This window comes from Leucopleurus acutus (assembly GCF_964270905.1).
Source record: "Leucopleurus acutus genome assembly, chromosome: 17".
Taxonomy (NCBI): Eukaryota; Metazoa; Chordata; class Mammalia; order Artiodactyla; family Delphinidae; genus Leucopleurus; species Leucopleurus acutus.
The window spans coordinates 31,110,803-31,138,364 of record NC_139159.1 but is presented as its reverse complement, the minus strand read 5'-3'; the positions used below and the strand labels follow the sequence as shown (position 1 = coordinate 31,138,364).

Sequence of the window (27,562 nt, the reverse complement as noted above, 5' to 3'; positions counted from 1 at the left end):
AGTATTCAAATGAAACACTCTTCTAGCAATCTGTGAAAACATTTCATTAGAAGAAAATAATGAAAGTCAGGAAAAGTTGATAAAATACAGTTAGATACATAGGGATAGAATAAACTTTGATTTGTTAATGAGCTATTAACAATATTAGAAATATTTGCGTAGAATCGTCTATCAAAATCTAGGATTAACTTTGGTGGAGCTTACATGCATGGTTCCAGTATTCATTTTAATTTATTTATAATTAATACACTACCTACTTCCAAAAAATGATTTGAAAGCAGACTTTCCAATAAGGGCTGTGGTGAAGCTATTTTAAAAATCATTAAAAATTAACAAAGAAGGCCTAGTTACTTGGATCCAGAATTCAGCACAATAAAGACAGTTTCCGATAGACTTAGCAATGGTTTGTTGGGTAAGATGGTTTGTTTTTTCAGGAAGTATACAATCTTAAAGACCTCTTAACTTGCTTAGTCTGAACCCTCCACTGATAAGTGATTGTCCTATGTAGCATATTTTCCAGCACTATTCCAGTTTTAAGTGAGCCAAGTGCTGTCCTCATATTTTCAAAAGGTCCACCTGACAAGATTCCTCCACCAACAAGACCTCTACCGACAGTGCCCCCACACCGCTCTAATCCTCCAGCTGACCCAAGGAAGAATGACCGGCCCAAACCTCCCCGGCCTCCCACTGGCAGACCTTCCTATCCTGGAGCCAAACCCAACATCTGTGATGGGAACTTTAACACTCTAGCTATTCTTCGCCGTGAGATGTTTGTTTTCAAGGTAGGAAGCTGTGATTTTTTTTTTTAACGGTAGATCAAGTGTCTACAGTGTCGCTTTAGAAAACAAGTTCTCATTCATTCTAACATCACCTTCCCAGACCTCTCACAGTTAGAAGTTTCAAAAAAAGTATCTTAAAATAAAATGCACAAATGGGCTTAAATGTCTAGCAGAAAATTGTTGTAACATTCTATTTTGGGAATGCATTTATGTCAGCAAAAGTTAAAATGCCTAGAAATGTGAGGCTAAAAAGTGCTGCATGTTATGAACAGATAAAAAAGCATAATTTAAATCATGAATAGGAACTAATAGAGATGATTTGCTTGGGAGCTTAGCCACTTCCAGGCGTACTGCAGCTACTCTATCTTTGGTTTGCACATCTTTATGAGATCCTTGTAATTTCACTAGACAGTTAAAGCATTTTTTTTAAGAGGAGTATTGATCATTTTGTTCAGGGTCTACTGGTAGCCATTTACGTTAAATCTCCTCTATGAGACCATCACTTTGATTTTACATATACATTTTGTTGTTTTCTTTAGGCACGCATTTATAGCTATCTAATTTACACTGTTTTTTAAAAGGTTACAAGCTAAAACTAATTTTACATTTTGCTAAATGTGCTTTTCAGTGACATTGAGTTCTCCAACAATAACACTAAAAAACAGTGTATCAAAATAAATTATATATACTAAAAAGTGAATGTAATGTAATACTGAAAAATATTTTCCCCTCAATGTTTATAAACCAATCTTAAAGATTAATGAAAACTGTAAGATTTATGTTGGTATTAGGGCACTAAAATAGCTACATTTTACCAATATCATCCATTTAAAAATAAAATAATGTGCTCTCTTTTTCATTAGACATGTATCAATAAATATTGAAATATTGCCCTACTTATCCTATCTACCAGAGGCCATACTTTGAAAATATAGATATTACATAATTTTTAATAGGCAAAGTACTTTATTTCCTATATTGGAAATTAAGATTTGGATTTAATATAATATGCACAAGAGCATCATAATTTCCTGGAAAAAAATCAATGCTTTTCTTCAAACACATGAATAGATTTTTGAATTTTATAAATGCCCTGCAGTGCTTAGTTAGATATCTCCCCTTTAATTTAAGTAGATTAATAAGTTTAAATTCAAGGAGTAAAGAAAAAAGGCTTACTATATATATATGTGTATATCTATATATATACATATATATAGATATACACATATACTCATACTCATTGTGGCTAAGCCCACAGCAACTAGTTGAAATGAACACAAAATGCATTAATTTGTTTATTCTACAAGACACCAAATGACAACTGAAAGATTTTTTTTCACTGTTTTGGCTGAATTTCCACATCCAAGCTTTGTACCTTGATATGCTGATATCACCAAAGTGGTGTCAACTTTATCTGAGAATAAGATATGAAATTGACTCTGGGTACATTCATTTCATTCTTCTTGTCTGTCTAATTAGATTACCAATCTCAGAAGAGACCAGTATCTTCATGTCTAATGATCATTTTTACCAACTTTTTGCTCTGCACATTGTGGGAGATTAGTGAGTGCTCTGATTGACAAAAAAAGATCCTGTGATGGCTGGTTCTTGGAATCAGGAATGAGTAACAAGCACACAGACCAATTCTCAAATAAAATACAGTGGCCACTATTTTCAATGTCAAAGCAAGTGTATAAAGAAACATGAGTAAGGCCTGCTTCTCTAAACTCTCATGGCACCTTGGATTCCTTAATCAAAACTCTCTGCAGGACAGAGTTCCTAAACTCTGTCTGCATTTAATTTCTTTGTTTCACTAGCCCCTCCTCTCTTTCTGAGAATAGGTTCTGTAGAAGATATCTTCTGTATAATTTTTGTACTCATCTCCTCTTTCATATAATGAGTATGTATGCCCAGGGTAGTTTACCAGGTCCCCAGGATGTATGAATAGAAAGTAACACCCCAGTCTTTATGGAGCTTATACTCCAGGAGTGAAGACAAACATAAACCTAAGTACTTTTAAGATACAGGAGGAAACGACATGAAGAGAAAGAACTGAAGTCCAGTTAAGTAGGTCAAAACAACTTGACTGAGAAAAGGCTTATGCTGAATTTTGAGAGACACTTCTTAGGCACATTAAAAAGATTGGTATTTGACGTACTAAAATGTTGATGTACTGCGGGAGAGAAGATAGACATATTAACTCTAGTGCAAAGTGATAAATGTTATAAATCAGAAATATACAAGATTTGATCAAAGGGAAAAGAGGATGATTGAGTGACACCTGCTCCTGGTTAATAGCTACGTGGATTGGGTAACTAATATGTACCTGAATGTAAGCTAGGCACTTTACATTGATAATCTCTAAGCCTTATAATAACACTGCAAGATGAATAGTATTCTCTGTTTTACAAATGTGAAAACTGAAAATCAGGGCTTCCCTGGTGGCGCAGTGGTTGAGAGTCCGCCTGCCGATACAAGGGACGCGGGTTCGTGCCCCGGTCTGGGAAGATCCCACATGCTGCGGAGCGGCTGGGCCCGTGGGCCATGGCCGCTGAGCCTGCGCGTCCGGAGCCTGTGCTCCGCAGCGGGACAGGCCACAACAGTGAGAGGCCTGTGTACTGAAAAAAAAAAAAAAAAAAAAAAAAAAAACTGAAAATCAGAAAAGTTAAGTAGTCAGTAGTTGAATACAGGTCTACTTGATTCCAGAAACCTATGTCTTCCACCTTAAGTTTTACTAACTGAAAGAGGTAGGGAAAGCTTCAAAAGAAAGGTGGACTTTAAGATATATTTTAAAATAGTAAATATTCAAGAAATATTTATTAAACTCATGTTGTGAGGCTCTGTTTTAGGCACTGGCAGTGTAGCAGTTAAAACACACACACACACACACACACACACACACACACACACACACAAACTACAGGCTAGACCTTAGTTTCTTGGAGCTTACATTCTAAGTTTTCAGAGTGGACATGTGGTTGAGAGTGCTTCACACAGAGGTTCTGCACCTGCCATGGAAGGCTGTGGGAGGGCATCCACATTGATTGAGCCCCCCAAATCTTGCTTTTCTCTGTTAATGACTGCTGGCCTTTTAACTTCTCTCTCTATACCTACATGATCTAGACTACCTTCACTTCTAAATTAACGTCGTTTTTCCCATACCTGATCTTCCCGCCTGAAGTTACTCTCTGTCAGTCTGTCTTGTGCACACCTACTTTTTAAATGTTCCTTCAATATGATCACCATTAGTTTTTATAGTTTGTTCCTTTATGGCTATCCCTTCAAGTACATTTTAAGATCACCCACTCTTTGATCATACTTTTAATAATGTAACAATTTTCTACTTTTCTTCATTACTAATTCTTTATGCAAACTGGAAACCTCTTTATCTCCTCAACCCTTAACCACTACACTCATTTCACATTAGTTTTACTACCTCAGGCCTCTCTGCCAGTCTCTGCTTATCCATAACTTCCATTCTCAACATCTTCCACATGTCCCAACCTCTTTAACTATTCTTCAACCCCAAATCTCTTTCTAGTGATTTTTATATTTATTCTCTATATCCAATTAGCATGCTTTTTATTTCTATATTCTCTATTTCTCATTTTAATGTGCTTCTTCACTAGATTATAAACTTCAGAGTAGGGATTGGTTCGTATGGACTTTGTGGTGCCCGAGCAAATGAATAGGGATCTCAGTATAATATGCATTTAATGAAACTATAGCTATATCATGTTTATACAACAGTAATCAACAGATAGGACATTACTGAATGTATTTCATTCTGGTAGTTCATTATTCCTTGCCCAAGATCTCCATGAGTATTATTTACTTCAATTCTATATGTATGATTTTTAAGTAAAAAATAAGAAAATATAGATATAAATAAAAGGTAATATCATCAAGTAATTTTGTTTTCTAATTGGAAGGAGACTTTTTTTTAAATAGGAGTTTCAGCATAAATCTTTGGGTAACAATCTTCTTCTTAGGGGATTTGATATACATTGAGCTTCCCAGGCACTCATTTATTTATAGTGACTTCACCTGGATATACTTTCTATATGGGAATATAAATAAATTATATATATATATACAATATATTTTATATATAAATGTATATTTTTATATAATATATTATTATAAATACCATTTTCATATATTATTTATTTATGCATGAGAAAGTTAAGCTTTCCATGCAGCTTCATAATCTTTGGGGAAAGTAAAGACCTAAAGAGAGAAAATGAAAATCAAAAAAAAGTGCCAAGGAACAGAGAAACAAAATAGCAATAACAGAAGAAGCTCTGCCCTTACTTTATAGAAGGTGATTTTTAAGAGTGTTCCCTGAAGAGTGTAAGCTGCTGTTGTGACGGGTTCACAACAATAACAAAATCTGATTGTTCAAATGAATACTCTCAAAGTTCCTTTGGACAAGATAAAAACATTGAATATTTAGTTATTGTGGTATGAAAGAGAATGGAAAGCAGAATTAGTCAACCTTGTAGAGGATATGTTTCAATACACTGTATATTGTTACGTATGGAAGAATGCAGTGTTAAATATATATATTCTTCTTAAAGCTGAGGACAGTAAGAAAAACTATAAACAGCACCTAAAGTTCTTAGAGCTCAGAAAAAAAAAGGCAAAAGAAAAGAAAAAGGATGATTCCATTGGACTACTGACTAGTTCTTTACATCAAAGGGAACAAGCAAAAGTCAGTGCTTTAAACTGGAGCTAGAAAGGATAGTGTTAAGAGGCAAAGGTGAAAGCTGTATGGAAGAGCATTCAAGGAAATACAGTAAAGGGTCTTCACAATTAATATAGAAAACCAAGCTCACAGCCCTGAGTAAAGAAAGCATTTCATCATTTATTCAAAAAAAAAGGAAAAGAAAAGGAAGGAAAAAAACCAGAAATCATTTGGTTCCTTTTACTTTGTCAAATGTTTGTCTGTTCATTTGTCACAAAATGATTTGTTCTAAAATATGACCAGCTTCATTTACAACCACCTACTGAAGAATCATAGTTATCATTATTTCCATAGAAACAGATTTATTAACACTAGTTAACTGAAAGTACATTTAACCAAGTCTAGTAAGTACAAAGTATGAGCCAATTTCATGTGCAATATAGTTTTGTTTCATAAAAGAAAAGATGTTATATGAGAGAGTGAGAAGAAAGATACTTGTTCAAAGAGATAAATTATATTTCCATAATGTTGATTTGTGACTAAACTCCTTTCAATTGATCAGAATTGAACTTTGTGACTCTTCTATTCAGTAGTTTATAATCTCTTGGTATTTAATGTCAATTCGTTTCTTATTCTATGCTACACATCTCCCATGGAGCAATATTTGCTCCTTTCATTCATTTTTATTTTATTTTAAAATGTTTCTTCCTTTGTTGAATATTCCTCTGTTTCAACTTTATTGTCCTTGAAATCTGGAACTGTGCCTTTCTCACATCACTTGTATAACTATATCACATTACTCACACAGAATATTTCTTCAATTTTTCAAGTGTATATTTTGCCTTTTCTGTATGTATGCCATTGAACTTTTGGAATTAAAAGTTGAAAATATGATTTTTCCTTTAAAATGCTTAAATTTTGTCAGGGAAAGGACAACGTGTAATTATCAATCAGAAATTGTTCCTTTAAATTGAAGCCCACAAAACAGAGAACAATAATGGCCCTTTATACTTAAGAGAATATTGGCTTAAGCCTGGGAATAATAAGATAATAGAAATAACTGTGGAGTCCAGGTGGTAACTTACCAATAAGCAGTGTGATCCAGAATAAGAAGAAAACCCAAATGTCAAAATCACTGAATATCTTTGGTCAGCTTTGAAATATCCAACATACAGACCTATAGGCTCAGAGAAGTGAGGAGAGGAAGCACTTGAGAGTTGCATACTAAGGTTCCTACTTGACCTCTCCACTCAGATGCCAAATTCAACATACTTAAACTTGAGCTACTGATCTTCCTTTATGAACCTACTCCCCTGCTTCTCTTTTTCCATTCAAAATAAGGGCAACTCCATCGTCCCATTTATTTAGTAAATAAAACCTAAGGATAAAGCCAAATCCTGTTGACACCCACTTTTCTCCCCTTCCACTGCCACAGTCCTAGCCAAAGGTACCATCACATCTCACCTTCATATTGGAATATCCTCCACATTTGTTCCCTTGTTTCCTCCCTTGCCCCATCCTTCCAGCCTATTGTCAGTTCTGCATGCAGAATGATCCTGTAAAATCATGCATCAGATCATATAACTGCACTATCTAAAACCCTTCAATGTCTGCCAAGGTTCCTATCAAACAATCCCACTTCTTGGTATGTATCCAAACGGGTGGGGAACACTATCTCAAAGAGGTATCTGCACTCCCATGTTCGTTACAGCATTATTCACAGTAGCCAAGGTATGGAAACAAGCTAAGGGTCAACAAGATGAGTAGATAAAGAAAGTGTGACATATACACATACATATATATACAATGGTATATTATTCACCTTAAAAGAAGAAGGAAATCCTGCCATTTGTGAGGCTATGGATGAATTTAGAGAACATTATGCTGAGGGAAATAAGCCAGACACAAAAAGACAAATATTGCATTATCTCGCTTATATGTAGAATGTGAAAAAGTTAGACTCATAGTAACAGAGAGTAGAATGGTGGTTACCAGGGGCTGAGGGGTGGAGAAATGGGGGATGTTTGTCAAAAGATAAAACTTTCATTTATAAGATGTATTTCAGTTATAAGATGGAGTAGCATGGTGACTATAAACAAATAATGCATCATTTACCTGAAATTAGCTAAGAGGGTAAATCTCAAGTGTTCTCACCACAAACACACACACACACACACACACACACACACACACACATACATACACAGATTGATAACTATGTGAGGTGATGGATATGCTTATTAGTTTGATTGTAGGTAGTCATTTCACAATGTATACTTATATCAAATCATCAAGTTGTGCACTTTAAATATATACAATTTTTATTTGTCAATAGTACCACAATAAAGTTGGGGGAAAAAAATTTATTTCAGGTGCCCACAAGGCTCCATAATCAGCCCTTTTCACTCTCCCCTCTGATATCACCTCCATTTTCTTACTCCAATCACTTTTACTCACTCAATTCCAGGCACACCTGTCTCCCCTCTGTTCCTTGAACTTGCCAGGCTTTCTTGTCTTTGCAGGTCTTTCCCTATCAAATACCAAATATTCACATTATCTTCTAGATTTTTGCTGCTATGTGTAAAAGTCAGAAGACTCTCTCCAACCTCTAGTACTGTCCAAACTGTCTGTTGTTACATAGGTCCACATGGGGCTAGATATATGAAAGGGAACAATATTTGTAGAAATTCAGAAACGTTTATTGTGAGTTATATAAATTTTGTGCCATTTTTGTGACCCCAAAGAATTGATTTGTCTTTTACAGTTGGATGAATTCTCTCCCAGCTCTCAACTTAATGATTCACTCATTCCCATTGCACAGTGGTGTGTCATTGTTTACATCAGTATAGGATAATACTTAAAATCCTATCTCTAGACGTTAGAGATAAACTTGGAGTCAGATCCTTCTTGTCATAGGCTCCAAGCAAGGACTGTATCTACTCCTCTATTTACTGCTGAATTGCACAGTGCTCTGAACATAGTAGACAATAAATATTTGTTAAATAACTTACATTCCACAATGGCTAATAAATTCCACCATAGGTATGTAGTAAGTTCAGGAAATGGTAGCTATTATATAACAAGACAGACTTGGCATTTTGAATTACTCATTATATTCATTAACTCAAATTCCCATGTTATTTGAAATTATCTTAAAAAGTAAATTTTAGCTGAATAAAGATCACAAAAAATGGCTCTAATTCTTAAGATATAAGGGAAAGGAATGGAAGACTTTTTTATTGTTGTTGTTTATATCATATGACTCCATAAAATGATTAAAAATATTTTGTTAGCAGAGTATTCAAAAAGTATTTTACAAACAAAGAAACAAAAATACTTAGAGAAATTGCACAGAACAGAATAATCTAAAATTACTCTGTGTCAGAGCTTAATTCTGTACTGCCAGGAAGTATTACCTGATAATATTAATAGTACTTTATAACTGGGGCTAGACTCACATTAGGACAAAGTGAGAAATTGCCAACACAGTATAGGCAGAGAATTAAATAAAATTTCCTTGCACCACAAAATCATAGTATTTCAAATATTTTAGGTAAACATTTTAGGCAGCAACTGGAATTATGTGTAATACTGCATTTTAATGTCAATATTAATTTTTTCAAAATACTTGTATTTAATTATGATTTAAAATTTACTCCTTGAAACATTTAAATTTTTTTATTGATATTTCTGACTGCTTAAGCTGTTGTAGCACATATATAAGAATTCGGTAGAATGGATTCATAGTCACCTGAGTTTCCAATTTCTTCTCTAGGCACTTTATTTTGGGGTAACCATAAACATTTTAAGCACAAATTTGGATACTTGTTTTAGATTCAATAAAACCATTTTTATTAATAGTATAAAACAGAACATTTAAAATATATATATAGTGCATATTTTGGAGACTAAAATATGTTTTATCATGTACATTTTATTTTGTTATTAATTTATAGTATGATTAGGGTGATCCTATATAGTCATGAAAAAATGTTTTTTGGAAGTATATTGCAAACTAATTGAAAAATCATTTCACTCCATAGCAATATGACTCTTCCTATTCTACAATTATTGATCTAAATATTTTCAGTGTCAAAGATATATATTTTCTTGTTCCATGTTTGTCATAATCTATATCTTTATATTGAGAGTTTTACAAAGAAAGTTCTCATATTCACCATATATGGTTCAAATCACTTTAACCTTAACATATGTTTAGTTCAAGATTTATACTGCACATGAAGGTTGGGTTTATTTTTAATTTTAGAAGTTATGAAAACAGCACTTCTCCCAATTTTTTCCTTCATATTTGGCATTTGTGACTATACAACTTTTGACCTCATATTTCTGTAAAGCAAAAATGAAACTTTATTCTTTCCATTCCCTTTTTAAACTTTCAGTTAGTAGTATTGTGATTATCAGTTTGCTTTGTGGGTTATGTGAAGTAATTTAAACATTGAGTCAGCACTTCAAAATTTCTTAAAACACCTGTTTATTTTATCTTTTGCAAGACAGTCTTAACATGTATAAATATCTAAGACAAAGTGGAGTGCAAAGTTCTCATTATTTGTAAATTATGTAACAATCTACTTGAAAACTTCCATGAAAATCAACAGGAAAAAATTACACTACTAACAATGTTAAGAAAGATATTCTGAACCATAGTAAAAAATTGAAATATAGTCTTTCTACTAACCACTTAGAATATAATTGAAAAATAATTTTCTTGACATAAAAAAGTAACTCATAGGATTAAAATTAATTAGCAGTATCTGGCCCTTACATATTTATTAAATGATTAATGTTTTTTACTTTTAACCCTGTCTTGTCTACATTTAACTTTTATAAGGGAGGTTCTTGACAGTTTTATTCATTCCTCTCTATGTGCTTATGATACTTTAAAGTTTCAGTGCATTATATTGTGTTTATTTACATAATTATGAGTAAGATTGGAAAAAAAAGATTTCAGGTTTAAGCTAGAGCATTAATATCTCTTACAATAAATAGGAAATGTGCATAGATTTAAAATTAGTAATCCCATGCATGGCAATTCATCCTGAAATAATGAAATAAGTCTAAAATGAACAATGGTATTTATTACAGCTTTCTTGCCAATAGGAAAAGATGTTTGAAGCAACCAAAATTATTCAGTAATATGGTAGTGGTGTAGCAAATAATAGTACATCAACTCAGTGGAATGTAATGCAATGACTTGAAGGGTGAATTAAAGAGAATATATGAAACAATGAGACATGATTATGATGTAAACACAAATAAAATAGTAAAACATAAAATTTTATGTATCATGAATTGCAGCATTTGAAATATGTGTGTTGATAAGCCATAGAAATTATAGAAAAGTGATGTTAGACAAATCTTAAATGATGGAATTGTGAGTGGTTTTTTAAATGTGTACTATTGTGATAATGTTGCATACACATATAATAGTTCAAAATAGAGTTGCACAACAAAAGATAGATATCTGTGAAGGCTGTAGTACATCAAATAATGGGGAAGCCATATTATTTTCAAAAATATAGGTAGTAAAAAGTTATTAAAGTATACAGTGGGAGGTGTGGGTAGGATGATAGAGTATGAAAACTCTGAGCTCACCTTCCCCCATGAGCGTACCAAAATTACAACTATTTACAGAGCAACTATCAATGAGAACAACCTGAAGAAAAGATTTTCAGCAACTAAAGCTTTAAGGAAGAAACCACAACCAGATGGGTATAATGGGTGGAGACGCAATAGAGTCAAGACCTACAGCTCCAGGTAGGCAACCCCCAAATGGGAGAATAATCACAATTTCAAGGGTTCTCCACCAAGGAGCAGTGTCTGATCCCCACATTGGTCTCCACAGCCTGGGGGTCCTTCAATGGAAAGATGAGCCCCCAGAATATCTGACTTTAAAGGTAAATGTGGCTTGTGTATGAGAGAGGAAAATGGCTGTAAGAAACAGAGGCTATGCACTTAAAGGAGGCCCACAAATTCTCACGCACTCTGCCGATGAGTGTAGAGGCAGTAATTTGAAAAGAGCCTAGGGCAGACCCAAGTGCTGATCTTAGAGAGTCGCCTTTAGGGGCAGGTGACAACTGGGATTCCCGCTGGAGATACAGATGCAGGCTGCAACCATTTGGGGAGCCCATTCTACCACGAGCACACTGGTGCTGACAAGCACAAATTTGGAATCCTCCCTGTAGCTCATAAGCATTCAGGGCTCACCTACCCACTCACCAGTTGGCACAAGTCCCAGGATCTCCTGAGTTGAGCAACAACAGTGTAAGGACCAAGCCCCAACTAATAGTGGGCCAAGGACTCAGCCCCATCCACTAGCAGGCTGGCTCCAGTCCTGGGCCCTACCACCTGGGCCCCCACTACCAGGACCCATCACCACCCACCAGTGGACAGGCACCAGCCCTGAGATGCCTCAGGCCAGGCAGCCAGCTGCACAGGGTACCAGTTGCTGACAACTTCAGTATGAAGCAGAGCCTGATAGCCAAATATGTTAGAGGGCAGCTCCACCTACTAATGAGCCACAGTACTTGTCCCCACTACAACAGAAGGTCTCATGAAGCCCACACAGGGGCACCCCTAGAGTATATAGCTCTGGTGACCAGAGAGGAGTGTACTGTTGAGCCCCATAGCATCTCCAACATACGGCCATTTTTCCAAGATCAGGAAATATTAACAAACTACCTAGTACATAGAAATAAAAACAGAAAATTAGGCAAAATGAGACAACAGAAGAATATGCTCCAAACAAAAGAACAAGATAAAAACAAAGAAGAGCTAAGGAAAATGGAGATAAAGATTCTACCCAATAAGGAGTTTAAGATAATGATCATAAAGATGCTCAATGAGAAGACTGGATGAACACAGACATACAGAAGCTTAACAGGGTTAGAAAATATATACAAGAACCAAACAGCTGAAGAATATAATAACTGAAATAAATACCCTTGAAGGAGTCAAGTAGATTCGATGATATACAGAGGAATGGATCAGTGAACTGGAAAACAGAGTAGTGGAAATCACCCATGCTGAACAGAAAAAAGAAAAAAATAATAAATTAAAATTTTAATTAAGATTTTTTAAGGGACCTTGGGTACGATATCAAGTGTAACTAATATTCACATTATAGAGCTCCCAAAAGGAGAAGAGAGACAAAAGGGAGCAGAAAACTTATATGAAGACATAACAGCTGAAAACTTCCCTAACCTGGGAAAGGACAGAGCCATCCAGGTCCAGGAAGCACAGAGATTCCCAAACAAGATCAATTCAGAAGAGGTCCACAATAAACACATTATAATAAAAATGGCATAAAATGCAGACAAAGAGCTAATCTTAAAAGCAACAAGGAAAAGCAATTAGTTACATACAAGAGAACTCCCATAAGACAATCAGCTGACATTTCAGCAGAGACTTTGCAAACCAGAAAGAGTGGTACAATATTTAAAGTAATAAGAGGAAAAAGCCTACAAACAAGAATTATCTACTCAGAAATGCTATCACTCAGATTTGAAGAAGAAATTAAGAGTTTTATAGACAAACAGAAAATGAAAGAGTTTAGCACCACTAAAATGATTTTACAAGAAATATTAAGTGGACCTCTCAAGGTGGAAAAGAAAAGATGACCACTAGAAATATGAAAATTAGAAAAGAAAAATCCCATGACTAAAGGCAAATATTCAGGAAAGGTAGTAGATCAAACCCACCTGCAAAGCTAGTAGGAAGTTTAAAAGAAAAAGTTAGTAAAATAATCTATATTCACAATAAGTAGTTAAGGAATACACAAAACAAAAAGTTGTAAAATATTAGGTCAAAAACACTAAACTGGCTGCAGGGAGTGAAAATGAATGGTTGTTACATTGAATTCAAATGTAAAAAGATCATTAACTTAATCATGTAATGTACATATTGTTTTATACACACCTCATAGTAAGCACAAACCACAACTATATAATATATGCAAACACAAAAAAAGAGAAAGGAACCCACACATAACACTAAAGAGAGTCATCAAATCAAAGGGAAAAGAGCTAAACGACAAGAAAGAGATTAACATTCCAACAAATAATTACTGTAAATATAAATGAAGTGAATGTTCCAATCAAAAGAGTGGCTGAATGGATTAAAAAAAAAGCAAGACCCACATATATATATTGCCATAAGGGACTCACTTCAATTCTAACACAGACCATAAGTGAAGGAATGGAAAAAAAGTGTACCATACAAATGGAAATGAAAAGAAAGCTGGGGTAGCAATATTTATATCAGATAAAATAGACTTTACAACAAAGACTGTAACAAGAGACAAAGAAGAACATTATATAATGATGAACAGATGAAGCAGAAGATATAAGAATTATAAATATAAAGGTACCTAATATAGGAGCACATAAATACATGCACAAGATACTAGTAAGCATAAATGGAGAAATTTACAGTAATAGAATAATAGTAGAGGACTTTACTACCCCACTTATATCAATGGATAGGTCATGTAGACAGAATATCAGTAAGGAAACAAGGGCCTTAAGTGACATATTAGACTAGATGTACTTAATACATGTACTTAATAGATATATGGAGAACATTCCATTCCAAAGCAGCAGAATACATTCTTATCAAGTGCACCAGGAATATTCTCCAGGATAGCTCACATGCTAGGCCACAAAATATATCTTAATAAATTCAAGAAGATTGAAATGATATCAAGCATCTTTTCTGACCACAATGCTATGAGACTAGAAATCAACTATAGAGGAAAAAATGCAAAAAACACAAACACATGAAGGCTAAGCAATATGGCACTAAACAAACAATGGGTCACTGAAAAAACCAAGATGGATATCAAATATTATCTGGAGATAAAAGAAAATGGTAACACAACTATCCAAAATCTATGGGATTCAGCAAAATCATTTCTAAGAGGAAACTTTATAGTGATAAAAGCCCATCTCAGGAAACAAGAAAAGTCTCACATAAACGACCTAATTAAAAAACTAGAAAAAGATGAACAAACAAAACTCAAAGTTAGTAGAAGGAAAGAAATAATAAACATCAAAGCAGGAATAAATAAAATAGAAACAAACAAAAAAAACAACAGAAAAGATCAATGAAACTAAGAACTGGTTCTTTGAAAAGATTAAAAAAATTAGTAAATTTTGGCAGACCTGTCAAAGGAAAAAGAGAGATATGTCCCAAAATAAATGAAATCAGAAATGAAAGAGAATTTTCAGCTGACACCACAGAAATACAAAGGATCATAAGAGATTACTACAAACAGTTATATGTCAATAAAATGGACAACCTGATTGATATGAATAAAGTCCTAGAAATGTACAGTATCCTAAGACTATGTCTGGAAGAAATAGAGAATATGAACAGACAAGTTATGAGTAATTAAACTGAACCAGAACTGAAAAAAAGAAGTTTAGGACCAGAAGGCTTTACAAGTGAATTCTACCAAACATTTAGAGAAGAATTAATACATATCCTTCTCAAACTACTCCAAAATATTCAAGAGGAAGGGATGCTTACAAAGTCGTTCCAAGAGAACAGCAACATGCTAACACCTAAACTAGACAAAGACACCACCAAAATAAAAAAAAAAGATAATTACCGGTCAACATCAATGAAGAATATAAATGCAAAAATCATTGACAAAATATTAGCAAACTTAATTCAACAACACATTAAAAGGACCATAAACGCTAATCAAGTAGGATTTACCCAAGGATGAAAGGATAGTTCAATATATGCAAATCAATCATTGCAACACCTCACATTAACAAATTGAAAAATAAAACTCATGTGATTATCTCAATAGCTGAAGAAAACGCTTATGACAAAATTCAACATCCACTTATGACCAAAATTTTCAAGAATGTGGTATAGAGGGACCATACCTCAATGTAATAAAAGCTTTATATGACAAGCCCACAGGTAACAAACACAATGGTGAAAAGCTAAAAGCATTTCCTCTAAGATAAGAAACAAGAAAAGAATGCCCACTCTCATCACTTTTATTCAACATAGTATTGGAAGTCCTAGTCACAGCAGTCGGACAAAGAAAAGAACTAACAGGAATCCAAAATGGAAAGGAAGATGTAAAACTGTCACTGTTTGCAGATAACACAATACTATAGAGCATTCTAAAGACACTGCCAAAAAATATTAGAACTCATAAATAAATTCAGTAAAGTTGTGGGAATAGTTAATATACACAATTTTGTTACATTTCTATACATTAAAAAGAAACTATCAGAAAGAGAATTTAAGAAAACAATTTACTCTTACATTTGCATCAAAAAATAACATACCCCTGAATAAATCTAACCAAGGAGGTAAAAAGACCTTTACTCAGAAAACTGTAAGACACTGATGAAAGAAATTGATTTTGACACAAATCCACAGAAAGATACACTGTGCTCATGGATTGGAAGAATTAATGTTGCTAAAATGAACATACTACCCAAGTTAATCTACAGGTTCAATGCAATACCTTTAAAAATTCCAATGACATTTTTCACAGAACTATGAAAAATAATTCTAAAATTTGTGTGTAATTACAAAAGATTTTGAATAGCCAATACAACCTTGAGAAAGAAGAACAAGTTTAGAGGTAAAAGCTCCGTGATTTCAAACTATACTACAAAGCTACAGTAATCAAAACAGTATGATACTGGCACAAAAACAGACACATAGATCAATGAAACAGAATAGAGAGCCCAGAAATGAGCCCATACTTACATGATCAATTAATCTATGACCAAAAATAGCAAGAATATACAATGGGAAAAACAGCCTCTTAAATAAATGATGTTGAGAAACTGAATAACTACATTCAAAATAATTAAACTGGACTATTTTCTCATATCATATACAAAAAAAAAACCCAAAAAACAAAAACAAAACCCTCAAAATAGATGAAAGACTCAAATGTAAGACCTGAAACCATACAACTCCTAGAAGGAAGCATAGGCAGTATGTTTTTGACACTGGTCTTAACAATATACATGTATATGTGTATATATATATTTGGTATATCTCCTCATGCAAGGGCAACAAAAGCAAAAATAAACAAATGGAACTACATCAAACTAAAAAGCTTTTCCAGAGCAAAGGAAACTATAAACACTAAGAAAAGGCAGCCTACTGAATGGGAGAAGATATTTGCAAATGATATATATGGTAAGAGGTTAATATCCAAATATTCAATGAACTTATACAACATCAGAAAACAAATAAGCTGATTAAAAAATGAACAGAGGAACTGAATAGACATTTGTCCAAAGAAGAAATACAGATGGCCAACAGACGCAGGGATGTTCAACATCATTACTCATCAGGGAAATGCAAACCAAAACCTCAGTGAGATATCACCTTACATCTATCAGAATGGCTGTTATTGAAAGGACAACAAAAAAGTGTTGGTGAGGTTGTGCAGAAAAGGGAACGTTTATGCACTGTTTGGAGGAATGTAAATTGGTGCAGCCAATATGGAAAATAGTATAGAGGTTCTTTAAAAAATTAAAAATAGAACTACCATGTGATTCAGCATTTTACTCCTGGGTATTTATCTGAAGAAAACAAAAACACTAATTCAAAAAGACATGTGCACCCCTATGTTCACTGTAGCATTATTTAAAATAGTCAAGACATGAAAGCAACCTAAGTGCTCATCAGTAGATTAATGGATAAAGATGTCATATACATATATATACACACACATATATATATACAAAATAGATGATGTAATATATTACATAGCTGTTTAAAAGAATGAGATTTTGCTATTTGAGACAACATGGGTGGACCTAATGGATATTTTGCCAAGTGAAATAGGTCATACTGAGAAAGGCAAATATGGTATGATTTCACTTATATGTGGAATCTAAAAAACATAACTAATGAACAAACATAACAAAACAGAAACAGAGTCATTGATACAGAGGTGAAACAGGTGGTTTCCAGATGGGCTGAGGGTGGGAGGATGAATGAAATAAGTGAGGGAGATTAAGAGGTACAAACTTCTAGTTACAAAATAAATAAATCATGGGAATAAAATGTACAGCATGGGGAATATAGTCAATAATATCATAATATATTTGTATGGTGACAGATCATACCTAGACTTATCAGGGTGATCATTTTGTAATGTAGAGAAATATTGAATCACTAGGTTGAGCTTGGAGTTAATATAGTGTCAGTGAGTTATACTTCAATTTAAAAATAGTTCGAGTGCATACTCAGAAAATAATACCTGCAACCCTATCATTTTATTTAAGTTAAAAAAATTAAAAATTAAGTATTTATTTGAATTTTTCCTTAGACTGTGAAAATGAGTATGCTCAAAATTACAGTGATAACTTTTGATAATGTGATTTAATCTGGCTAGCAAAGATGTACAATTAGATGAGGATCTTGCCCAGTATGCATTTATCATGAGTAAGAATAGTCTCTAGAAAGTCAAGCTTACTAAATATTTTGCTTACAGTTTTGCCATTTTGTAGGCACCATGGTGAGAATTTATTCAGTTTACTATAGAAGTAGTTTTAAATCATGAAAAGTGACAAGGTATTTGGCAATTAATCCAGAGAGTGTTGTTAATTTATGCAATGTGACAGCTGTCATATAGCAAGTTTGTCAGCTCAACACTGATAAATTGAATTGTAAGCTGTGTAAGTCACTTACCACAAAGACTGGTACATAGCAAATGCTCCAGTAATTTCAGCAACTGCTATTAATGTTGCAATAGTAGTTGATGGTGTTGTTGCTATTATTATTATTATTACTATTAGTGTTGTGCAAAGCACTATGGTTGACCTTAAAGAGATTGCATAGGAGTCTATGACAACACTATTTGCTCTTAAGAATCTAACTATTGTATTCATTATTTTTTATTTTTTAAAGTTTTGAATGACTACCAAATAATAGCTAGACATTGGGAATGAAATGAAGTCCAAGCCACTCCCTTTTCTTTCCTTCAGGAAGATAATAGTCTAGCAGAGGAGATATCAGTAACTTGATGATCACAATGCCTTGTGATATACTTTAATAGGTTAATGCACAAAGTGCAGTGGGAGCACATAGGAGGACCACAAAAAGGAAGGATTTCTTGTAGAAGATATCTAATCTGCATCTGTTTGACCAATGTAAACTTAGCCAAGCTTGGAGGTAAGAAGGTGTAAGGTGCTGTGGGCAGCTAATGAAATTTGATGACAGATACAATTGGGACTACTTCCTAAAGGATCATTAATGCCATGTTGAGAACTTGAGGCTTTGTTCTGCAGGCTAGGTTAACTGCCCAGAAGAATTGACTAGGAGTGACTAGGTAGGAAAATAATGTAGGGGACAGAGCTAATGAGAAATATTAAGTCAATGTTGGCTTCTGGGAGAAGAACTGGTAAGAGCAAGACTGAGCCCCATTAATAATAGGTGGTATTGAAGACAACAAGCAAAACAGGGATTTGATGACCAGGGCAAAAGAGCAGCTCTAAGAATTGTAAACCTAGGAATAGGTGGTTTGTCACTGAATCACAGAGGGCCAGGACTGAATGTTTTTAAAAGATACCACTTGCCTCTAAATGTCATGGAGCTGAAATTATGAAGAGAATCAGAGGGTCACATGACAAGATGTCCTACCTGGAATTGGATGAGAAGTACCAGGCCCTTCAAGTACCAGAATATTGAGATTCCTGTAAAAAGAAGTTACAATGTTTCTCTTTCTCTGTAAAAGTATTATTTACTGAAACTTTATTTTTTTAAAAAGGTATATTATATTCTTTTAAAGTTATTTTTAAAATTTATTTTATTGAAGTATAGTTGATTTACAATGTTGTGTTAATTTCTGCTGTACAGCAAAGTGATCCAGTTATACATATTTATACATTCTTATTCATATCCTTTTTCATTATGGTTTATCAAGATATTGAATATAGTTGCCTGTGCTATATTCAACAACGACCTTGTTGTTTATCCATTCTATATACCAGGGGTCCCCAAACCCTGGGCCGTGTATCAGCGGTCCACAGCCAGTTAGGAACTGGGCCAAACAGCCGGAGGTAAGCGGTGGGCTAGCGAGCAAAGCTTCATCTGCTGCTCCCCATTGCTCCCATTACCACCTGAACAATCCCCCCTCCCCGGTCTGTGGAAAAATTGTCTTCCATGAAACCAGTCCTTGGTGCCAAAAAGGTTGGGGACTGCTGCTATATATAATAGTTTGCATCTGCTATCCCAATCTCCCAATCCATCCCTCTTCCACCCCCACCCTGGCAACCACAAGTCTGTGAGTCTGTTTCATGGATAATTTCATTTGAGTCCACATAAATGATATCATATGGTATTTGCCTTTCCCTTTCTGACTTACTTCACTTAGTATTATAATCTCCAGGTCCATCCATGTTGCTGCAAATGGCATTATTTCATTATTTTTTATGACTGAGTAGTATTCCATTGTATATATGTGTCACATCTTTATCCATTCATCTGTTGATGGACATTTAGGTTGTTTTCTTGTCTTGGCTACTGTGAATAGTGCTGCTATGAATATAGGGGTGCATGTATCTCTTTGAATTATAGTTTTGTCCAGATATATGCCCAGAGGTAGGATTGCTGGATCATATGGCAACTCAATTTTTAGTTTTTTGAGGAAACTCCATACTGTTTTCCATAGTGGCTGCATCAATTTACATTCCCACCAACAGTGTAGGAGGGTCCCCTTTTCTGCACACCCTCTCCAGCATTTATTTGTAGATTTTTTAAAAGACTTTTCTTATTTATTTATTTATTTGGTTGCACTGGCTGTTAATTGCAGCTCGCCTGCTCCTTAGTTGCAGCTCACCGGCTCCTTAGTTGTGGCATGCAAACTCTTACTCATGGCATGCATGTGGGATCTAGTTCCCTGACCAGGAATTGAAACTGGGCCCCCTGCATTGGGAGTTCAGAGTCTTACCCACTGTGCCACCAGGGAAGTCCCTGTAGAGTTTTTAATGATGGCCATTCTGACCGGTGTGAGGTGGTACCTCATTGTGGTTTTGATTTGCATTTCTCTAATAATTAGCCATGTTGAGCATCTTTTCATGTGCCTGTTGGCCATCTGTACATCTTATTTGGAGAAATGTTTATTTAGGTCTTCTGCCCAGTTTTCAATTGGGTTGTTTGGGTTCTTTGTTGTTGTCATTGTTCAGTTGTATGAGCTGTGTGTATATTTTGGAAATTAAGTCCTTGTCCATAACATAATTTTCAAATATTTTCTCCCAGGCCATAGTTGTCATTACATTTCATTTACGGTTTCCTTTGCTGTACAAAAGCTTGTAAGTTTGATTAGGTCCCATTTGTTTATTTTCTCTTTTATTTCTATTGCCTAGGGAGATTGACCTATGAAAACATTGGTATGATTTACATCATATTCTTAAAATGCCCTATCAAAGGGCAGGAGGCATTTATATTGAGAACTAAGTGTGTCTATTGTTAAACCACTGTTTATTGGCATTTAACCTAGAGAAGTTGCTGAGTCTCTGCATTCATTGGTCTGCACTGCTTTATTTATAAAGTGCAGTTATTTGTAACAGCTACTGGTCAGAACATTAAGCAAAGATTGTTTATATCCTTGATCTGAAGCTCTAAGGAGCTGATGTAAAAGCTGGCCATTTGTGAACTGCTGACACATACACTGCCTTGTTTGTAATTCTGAAGTCCTTTGAAATAAAGACAACATTTTCCAAGTTGTTCACTGCATTTGCAGTTACTATCATCAGAAAGAGAAATGCTGAAGCTTCTTGTTGATTCCTGAAAATTTCCACAATATTTGTTAAAATATATTGATTGTGTATACCGAGTTTTCTTATTGTTCTCATAAACAGAAGATCAATAGAGGGTCAAAACTAAGTTATATGACTGAATCATGTTGCTGTACACCTGAAACTAACACAATATTGTAAATAAACTATACTTTAATTTAAAAATTTTATATGATTAGAATTCTGAAGATGGTTGAAAAAATTATAGTTTACTAAATAAACATGTAAGGACAATTCCCCTATACCTCTCTTATGGGAGATTCTTTTCCTTGAATAAATAAAAGTGGGAAATGGTTTATGTAGGAAAATAGGAGAAATGGTTACTTATATATAGTAATATTTTAATTAATTTATTTGATGAATATGTGTTTAGTGCCTGTTGTATTTAAGAAAATATACTAGGTTATGGTAAAAATGGAAAAGCCAGGTTTTGAACACGTGTATGACCAAGATTCCACCTCTGAGCCTGAGTTTCTTCTATAAGGTGAGAGTCTTTACAATTACCTCATTGCCACTGCCTTCAAAGAGATTACAGTTCAGAGTGGGAAATAGACAATAATCACCAAATCAGAAGAAGACAAGTAAAACTATACCTGTAGTAAGTGCAAAGAAAATAAGGTATATATTGCAATAAAAATATATACATGATTGTTTTGTTTTAGTTCTTAAAACTTGATCAATAATATCAGGGAAGTCTTTTCTGAGGAAGAGATAATTGAACTGACAGAGCTATCCCCTGTTTGTTGTAAGAAGAGCTATATATTCTGTTGAAGAGAAATCTAGATTAAAAGTCAAGAGACATGGATCTTAGTGCCGGGATATTATAAACATGATGAGAATTTCCATTTTTGGACTATAAATTTCATGTGTGTCAAATAAAGCAAATAATAGTAGCTGGGTAACTCATCTCAGAATGAGATAAGATATGCAAAACGAATTTGACTATTTAAAGAGCTGCACTAATGTGAGACATTGCAATCATTGACCAAATTTTAGGATGAATTTTTTTCTTAACGTGTGATACCAATATGTCATTTCTACAGTTTAAAATTTTTATTGTCAGTATATGTTATATTGGAAGCTTCAGGTGTCTTAAAAACTAGATATTTCTAGACAGTAGAATAGTCAAATTAATAGTTAGCAGAAGCAATATGAAACCTGAAAAACATGACAAATTTAAATCGAGATTAGGAAGTAAAGTTTCAGTTAAATACTACCCGTTTTCCTCATCCTCTCTGGCTTTCAATTAAAGAATTCTGTTTCCCCCTAGTGAATAAATTGATTCTTATATTCCTTTCAGAATATGTATATAGAGATTTGATATTGTGAACCATTCCATAAGTTAGATTTTGTGAAAATAATTAATTATGGATATATTCCTTACCTGAGCATTTCTAAGAAAAATATAACATACAAAAATTTATTTAATTATAGTGATTAAGTTAAGCAATTTTTTAAAGAATCCACATATTTAATATTAATTTTATCCACATATTAGCTCTCATAGAATGAGAACAAAATAATGGTCATATAATTCCATCAACATCTAAAATTTTTCCCAAGTTTAGCTGTAATTTTCTTTAAAAATTTAGATACTTGTTGGCTTATTTTAGTTTTCCTTTTTATATTGATTAATTTTCATGATATTTTACTTGGTTTTGCTTTTAAATGTGTCAAACTAGAGCTGGGTCATGTTAATACTGAGCTCTAAAGCTGTTTTCTACTCTGCATTCTTTTTCTTAAAAGTCAATGTAGTGTTAAGCATTTCCATCAAAGTATTTACTTTCAGTTTTTTTTTTTAAGCTGTAATTACATACTTGACCCTTAAAACAAATAATTACTGTGTTATGAAGAACTGGCCTAGTTCAAAAAGATGTCTGGCCTTTGCCTTTGCTTTGTGGACATAATCTTTGTCATACCTAATAGAAGTGTTTTGGTTAGGATTGGGACCAATCATGTGATTTAGGGAGGGACTTTGAGTTGTGCAATATCAGTTGACCTAGATACTGAGTCCAAACCTATGGGCAAGCAAGCAAGCATGCCTTCCAAATGAAGCCATAATAATAATAAAAAAAAAAACTCTGGACACTGAAGCTCAGGTGTGCTTCCCTGCTTGGCAGTACCTCATAAGTACTGTCATACTTTGATACCAGGATGGTAATATATTCTGAGGACAATGGAACTTTCTTTTCTGAATCTCTTCATTTGGCTCATTTTTTAATCTGTGTTCTTTCCCAGTAATAAACCATAACCATTAGGCGTAATAGTTTTCAGTGGAGTTCTTTGAGTGATTTGAATCTAAGAGTGGTTTGGGGGACCCCCTGAACTTGCAGTTGGTGTCAGAAATGAAAGTGATCTTGTGTGGACTCTTCCCTCTAATTTTGTAGTTGGACCCTACATCCTTGAAGTTGGGATCAGTAGTCTTGGCAGACTAGGCAATCTAGAGGACTTGTGTCCTATATTTCACAGTTTGGCTAACTCCAGGAATTTGACAATATCTAAATTTCCCAAATTTCTTAAACTCAGAGATAACTCCACATTTTTCAGTTAAAATTAATTTTTTAAAATTAAATAACTTGTAGTGTATCACCTGTTAGTAATGCCTCCTTGAAACAGAGCATAGTTTTGCAATCCTTTAACAAACTAATTTGTAGATTTCTTTATAATTAAGTCTCACTTTCAGGATGGAAGAATGGGGTTTACCATATCCTAAGTCCCAGTCTTTTCTTGTCCCCATAGTTTGAATAGAAAGTTTGAGTAGCACTAATCATATATAGAAAAATTTCTTCACAACTTATTTACTGAGGATCATTATAGATCACATTGTGATTTAACTTTAAAAAAGTTATTTCTTGGGCTTCCCTGGTGGTGCAGTGGTTGAGAATCTGCCTGCCGATGCAAGGGACATGGGTTCGTGCCCCGGTCTGAGAAGATTCCACATGCCGTGGAGCAGCTAGGCCCATGAGCCATATGGCCACTGAGGCTGTGTGTCCGGAGCCTGTGCTCCACAATGGGAGAGGCCACAACAGTGAAAGGCCCGCGTACCATAAAAAAAAAAAGTTATTTCTTCCTTTCAAATAGTAAAAATTTAAACTAAAATTATAAGACATTTTCCCTGATATCAAAACTCACCTTAGGAACATTTAAAAGAGCTGACTTCTCAATAGAGAGCACTAAAAGAGTTATGGCAGGTGACCTCAAATATATAAACACTGCAATGTGAGGGGACTATTTTGTGTATGTGCAGAGGTAACACTAGAATCAACATCAGGAAGGCAGATTTTGCCTCAGTGATGTCTCCTCTCATACTGAAATTGTCACTGCAGAGACATGCTCAAAATTCAGAGATTTAAGTTTGCTCTACTGAATACAATAAATATGGTCTCTTTAAGTTTTTCAAACATATAATGTTAGGATGCTTCTAATCTCATTTTTCTGATGATGAATGAATCTGCTAGGAAATTAAAACAAATATATACACTCACACAGCTATTTATTTATTCATTTAGCCATCTATCTTTTTTATTAAAACTTGATTTCTTTAGAGTACTTTTATGTCAACCCATGTTGACACAAATGGCAAGAGTTCATTCTTTCTAATGGATGAGTAATAGTTCACTGTATAGATATACAACTTTTTTTTATTCATTCATCTATTTATGGACACAAATTGCTTCCATATTTTGACTATTGTAAATAATGTTGTGATGAATATATGGGTGCATTTATCTTTTTGAATTAGTGTTTTTGTCTTCTTTGGGAAAATACCCAGGAGTGGAAATGCTGAACCACATGGTAGTTCTATTTTTAACTTTTTAAGGAACTTCCATACTGTTTTCCATAGTGACTTCACTAACTTATATTCCTCCCAACAGTGCACAAGGATTTCCTTTTCTCCATATCCTCACCAACACTTGCTATTTGTTGTCTCTTTGATAATAGACATTCTGACAGATGTGAGGTGATATCTCATTGAAGTTTTCATTTGCATTTCCCTGATTTTTAGTGATGTTGAGCATCCTTTTAAGTGTCTGTTGGCTATCTGTATTTCTTCTTTGGAAAAATATTCAGGTCTTCTGCCCATTTTTTAATCAAGTTGTTTTTTGTTGTTGTTGTTGAGTTGTATGAGCTCTTTGTTATTTTGGATATTAATTCTTTATCATATACATCATTTGCAAATATGTTCTCCCATCCCTGTCTTTTCATTTTGTTAGTAGTTTTCTTCACTGTGCAAAAGCTTTTGAGTTTGATGTAGTACATTTCTTTATTTTTACTTTTTTTGTCCTTGCATGATGAGACATATCCATAAAAATATTGCTAAGGCTAATGCAAAAGAAGATGCTTCCTATGTTTCCTTATAGGAGTTTTGTAGTTTCAGGTGTTACATTTAAGTCTGTCATCTATTTTGAGTTTACTTTTGTATATGGTAAGGGAAGGTCATCCAGTTTTACTTTTTGTATGTAGCATGTAGCTTTCTAGTTTTCCCAGCATCATTTATTGAAGAGGGTGTTTTTCCCATTGTATATTCTTGCCTTTTGGGTCATAGATTAATTGACTATGTAAATGTAGGTTTATTTCTGGGCTCTCTATTCTGTTTCATTGATCTATGTTTTTTTGGTGCCATTACCATACTGTTTTGATTACTGTAGATTTGTAGTACAGTTTGAAATCAGGGAACTTGATACCTCTAACTTTGTTCTTCTTTCTCAAGACCTTTTGTGTTTCCATACAAATTTTGGAATTATTTATTCTACTTCTGTATAAAATATCATTGGAATTTTTGTAGGTTATGTATTGAATCTGTAGATTGCCTTGGGTGGTATGGTCATTTTAACAACATTAATTCTTTCAATCCATGAACACAATATATCTTTCCATGGGTTTATGTCAAAATCAATTTATTTTATCAGTGTCTTATAATTTTCTGAGTAAAAGTCTTTTACCTCTTTAGCTAGTTTTATTCTGAGGCATGTTGTTCTTTTTGATGCAATTGTAAAAGTGAACTGTTTCCTTAAATTCTCTTACTGATAGTTTGTTGTTAGTTTTTAGAAATGCCACAAATCTGTGTATATTAATTTTGTTCCTATAAATTTACTGAATTCATTTGTGCTTTTTAATAGTTTCCTAGTGGTGTCTTTAGGATTTTCTATATATGGTATCATGTCATGTCATCTGCAAAAGTCCATTTACACTTAAAGTAATTATTGATTTATATGTACTTATTGTCATTTTGTTAATTGTTAGGGGGTTGTTTTTATATTTTTTTTTGTTCCTTTCTTTTTTAGCTCTTTTTCCTTTGATTTGATGACTCTCTTTAGTGTCATGTGTGGATTCCTTTCTCTTTTTTGTGTGTGCTTGTATATGCTACAGATTTCTGGTTTGTGGTTATTTTTACGTGTATATATAACAACATACACATATGTTAAGTTGATGATCTCTTTATGTTTGAATGTAATATAACAACCTTGCTCTTTTACTCCTCTCACTATTTTTAATGTTTTTGACATTATATTTCACATGTTTTTGTTTTGGGTATCACTTAACCACTTTTTCTGGATATAGAGGATTTTACTACTTTTACTTTTTATCCTTCCTACCATCTTTATTAATGGATGTTCTACTACTTTTATTGTATATGTGCCTTTACTAATGGGATTTTTCTTTTTATATAATCTTTATATTTCTCATTGTGGTCTTTTCTGCTTAGAAACATCCTTCTGACGTATCTTGTAAAACTGGTTAAATGTTGTTGAACTCATTTAATTTTTGCCTGTCTGTGAAAATCTTGATCTCATCTTCAAAATTGAATTATAGCCTTGCCTGGTAGAGTATTCTTGTTTGTCATTTATTTCCTTTCATCACTGTGAATATATTATGCCACTTTTATTTTGGCTGCAAAGTTTCTCCTGAAATGTCACTTGATAGTCTTATGGTAGCTTCCTTGTACATAGCTAATGTTGCCGAACTTCTGTACAGTGAAAAGTCTGTGTATAACTTAGAGTTGGCTGTTTGCATCCACAGTTCTTCCATAGCCACAGTTTTTCCATATCTATGTTTCTGCATCTGTGGATTCTACCAACTGTAGTTTGTGTAGCACTGTAGTATTTACTATTGAAAAAAATCCACATGTATGTTGGTTTGTGAGGTTCAAACTCATTTTGTTCAAGGTTCAACTCTAGTTGCTTTTCCCTTGCTGCTTTTACAATTCTTTCTTTATCTTTATTTTTCGCCATTTTTCATTACAGTGTGTCATGTCTCTTTGGGTTGATCTTTTATGGACTCTCCAT

At 33.9% G+C, this 27,562-nt stretch overlaps 1 protein-coding gene across 1 annotated transcript in view; it reads left to right on the top strand.

Moving 5' to 3' along the window:
• The window catches only part of MMP16 (matrix metallopeptidase 16), a gene marked incomplete at both ends in the record, with an annotated part of 349,843 nt that overhangs the window by 233,314 nt on the left and 88,967 nt on the right, over positions 1–27,562 (top strand). The window contains one exon of the mRNA XM_082858978.1: positions 571–782. Coding sequence (XP_082715104.1) covers positions 571–782 — 212 coding nt within the window. The remainder of the gene's footprint in view (positions 1–570; positions 783–27,562) is intronic.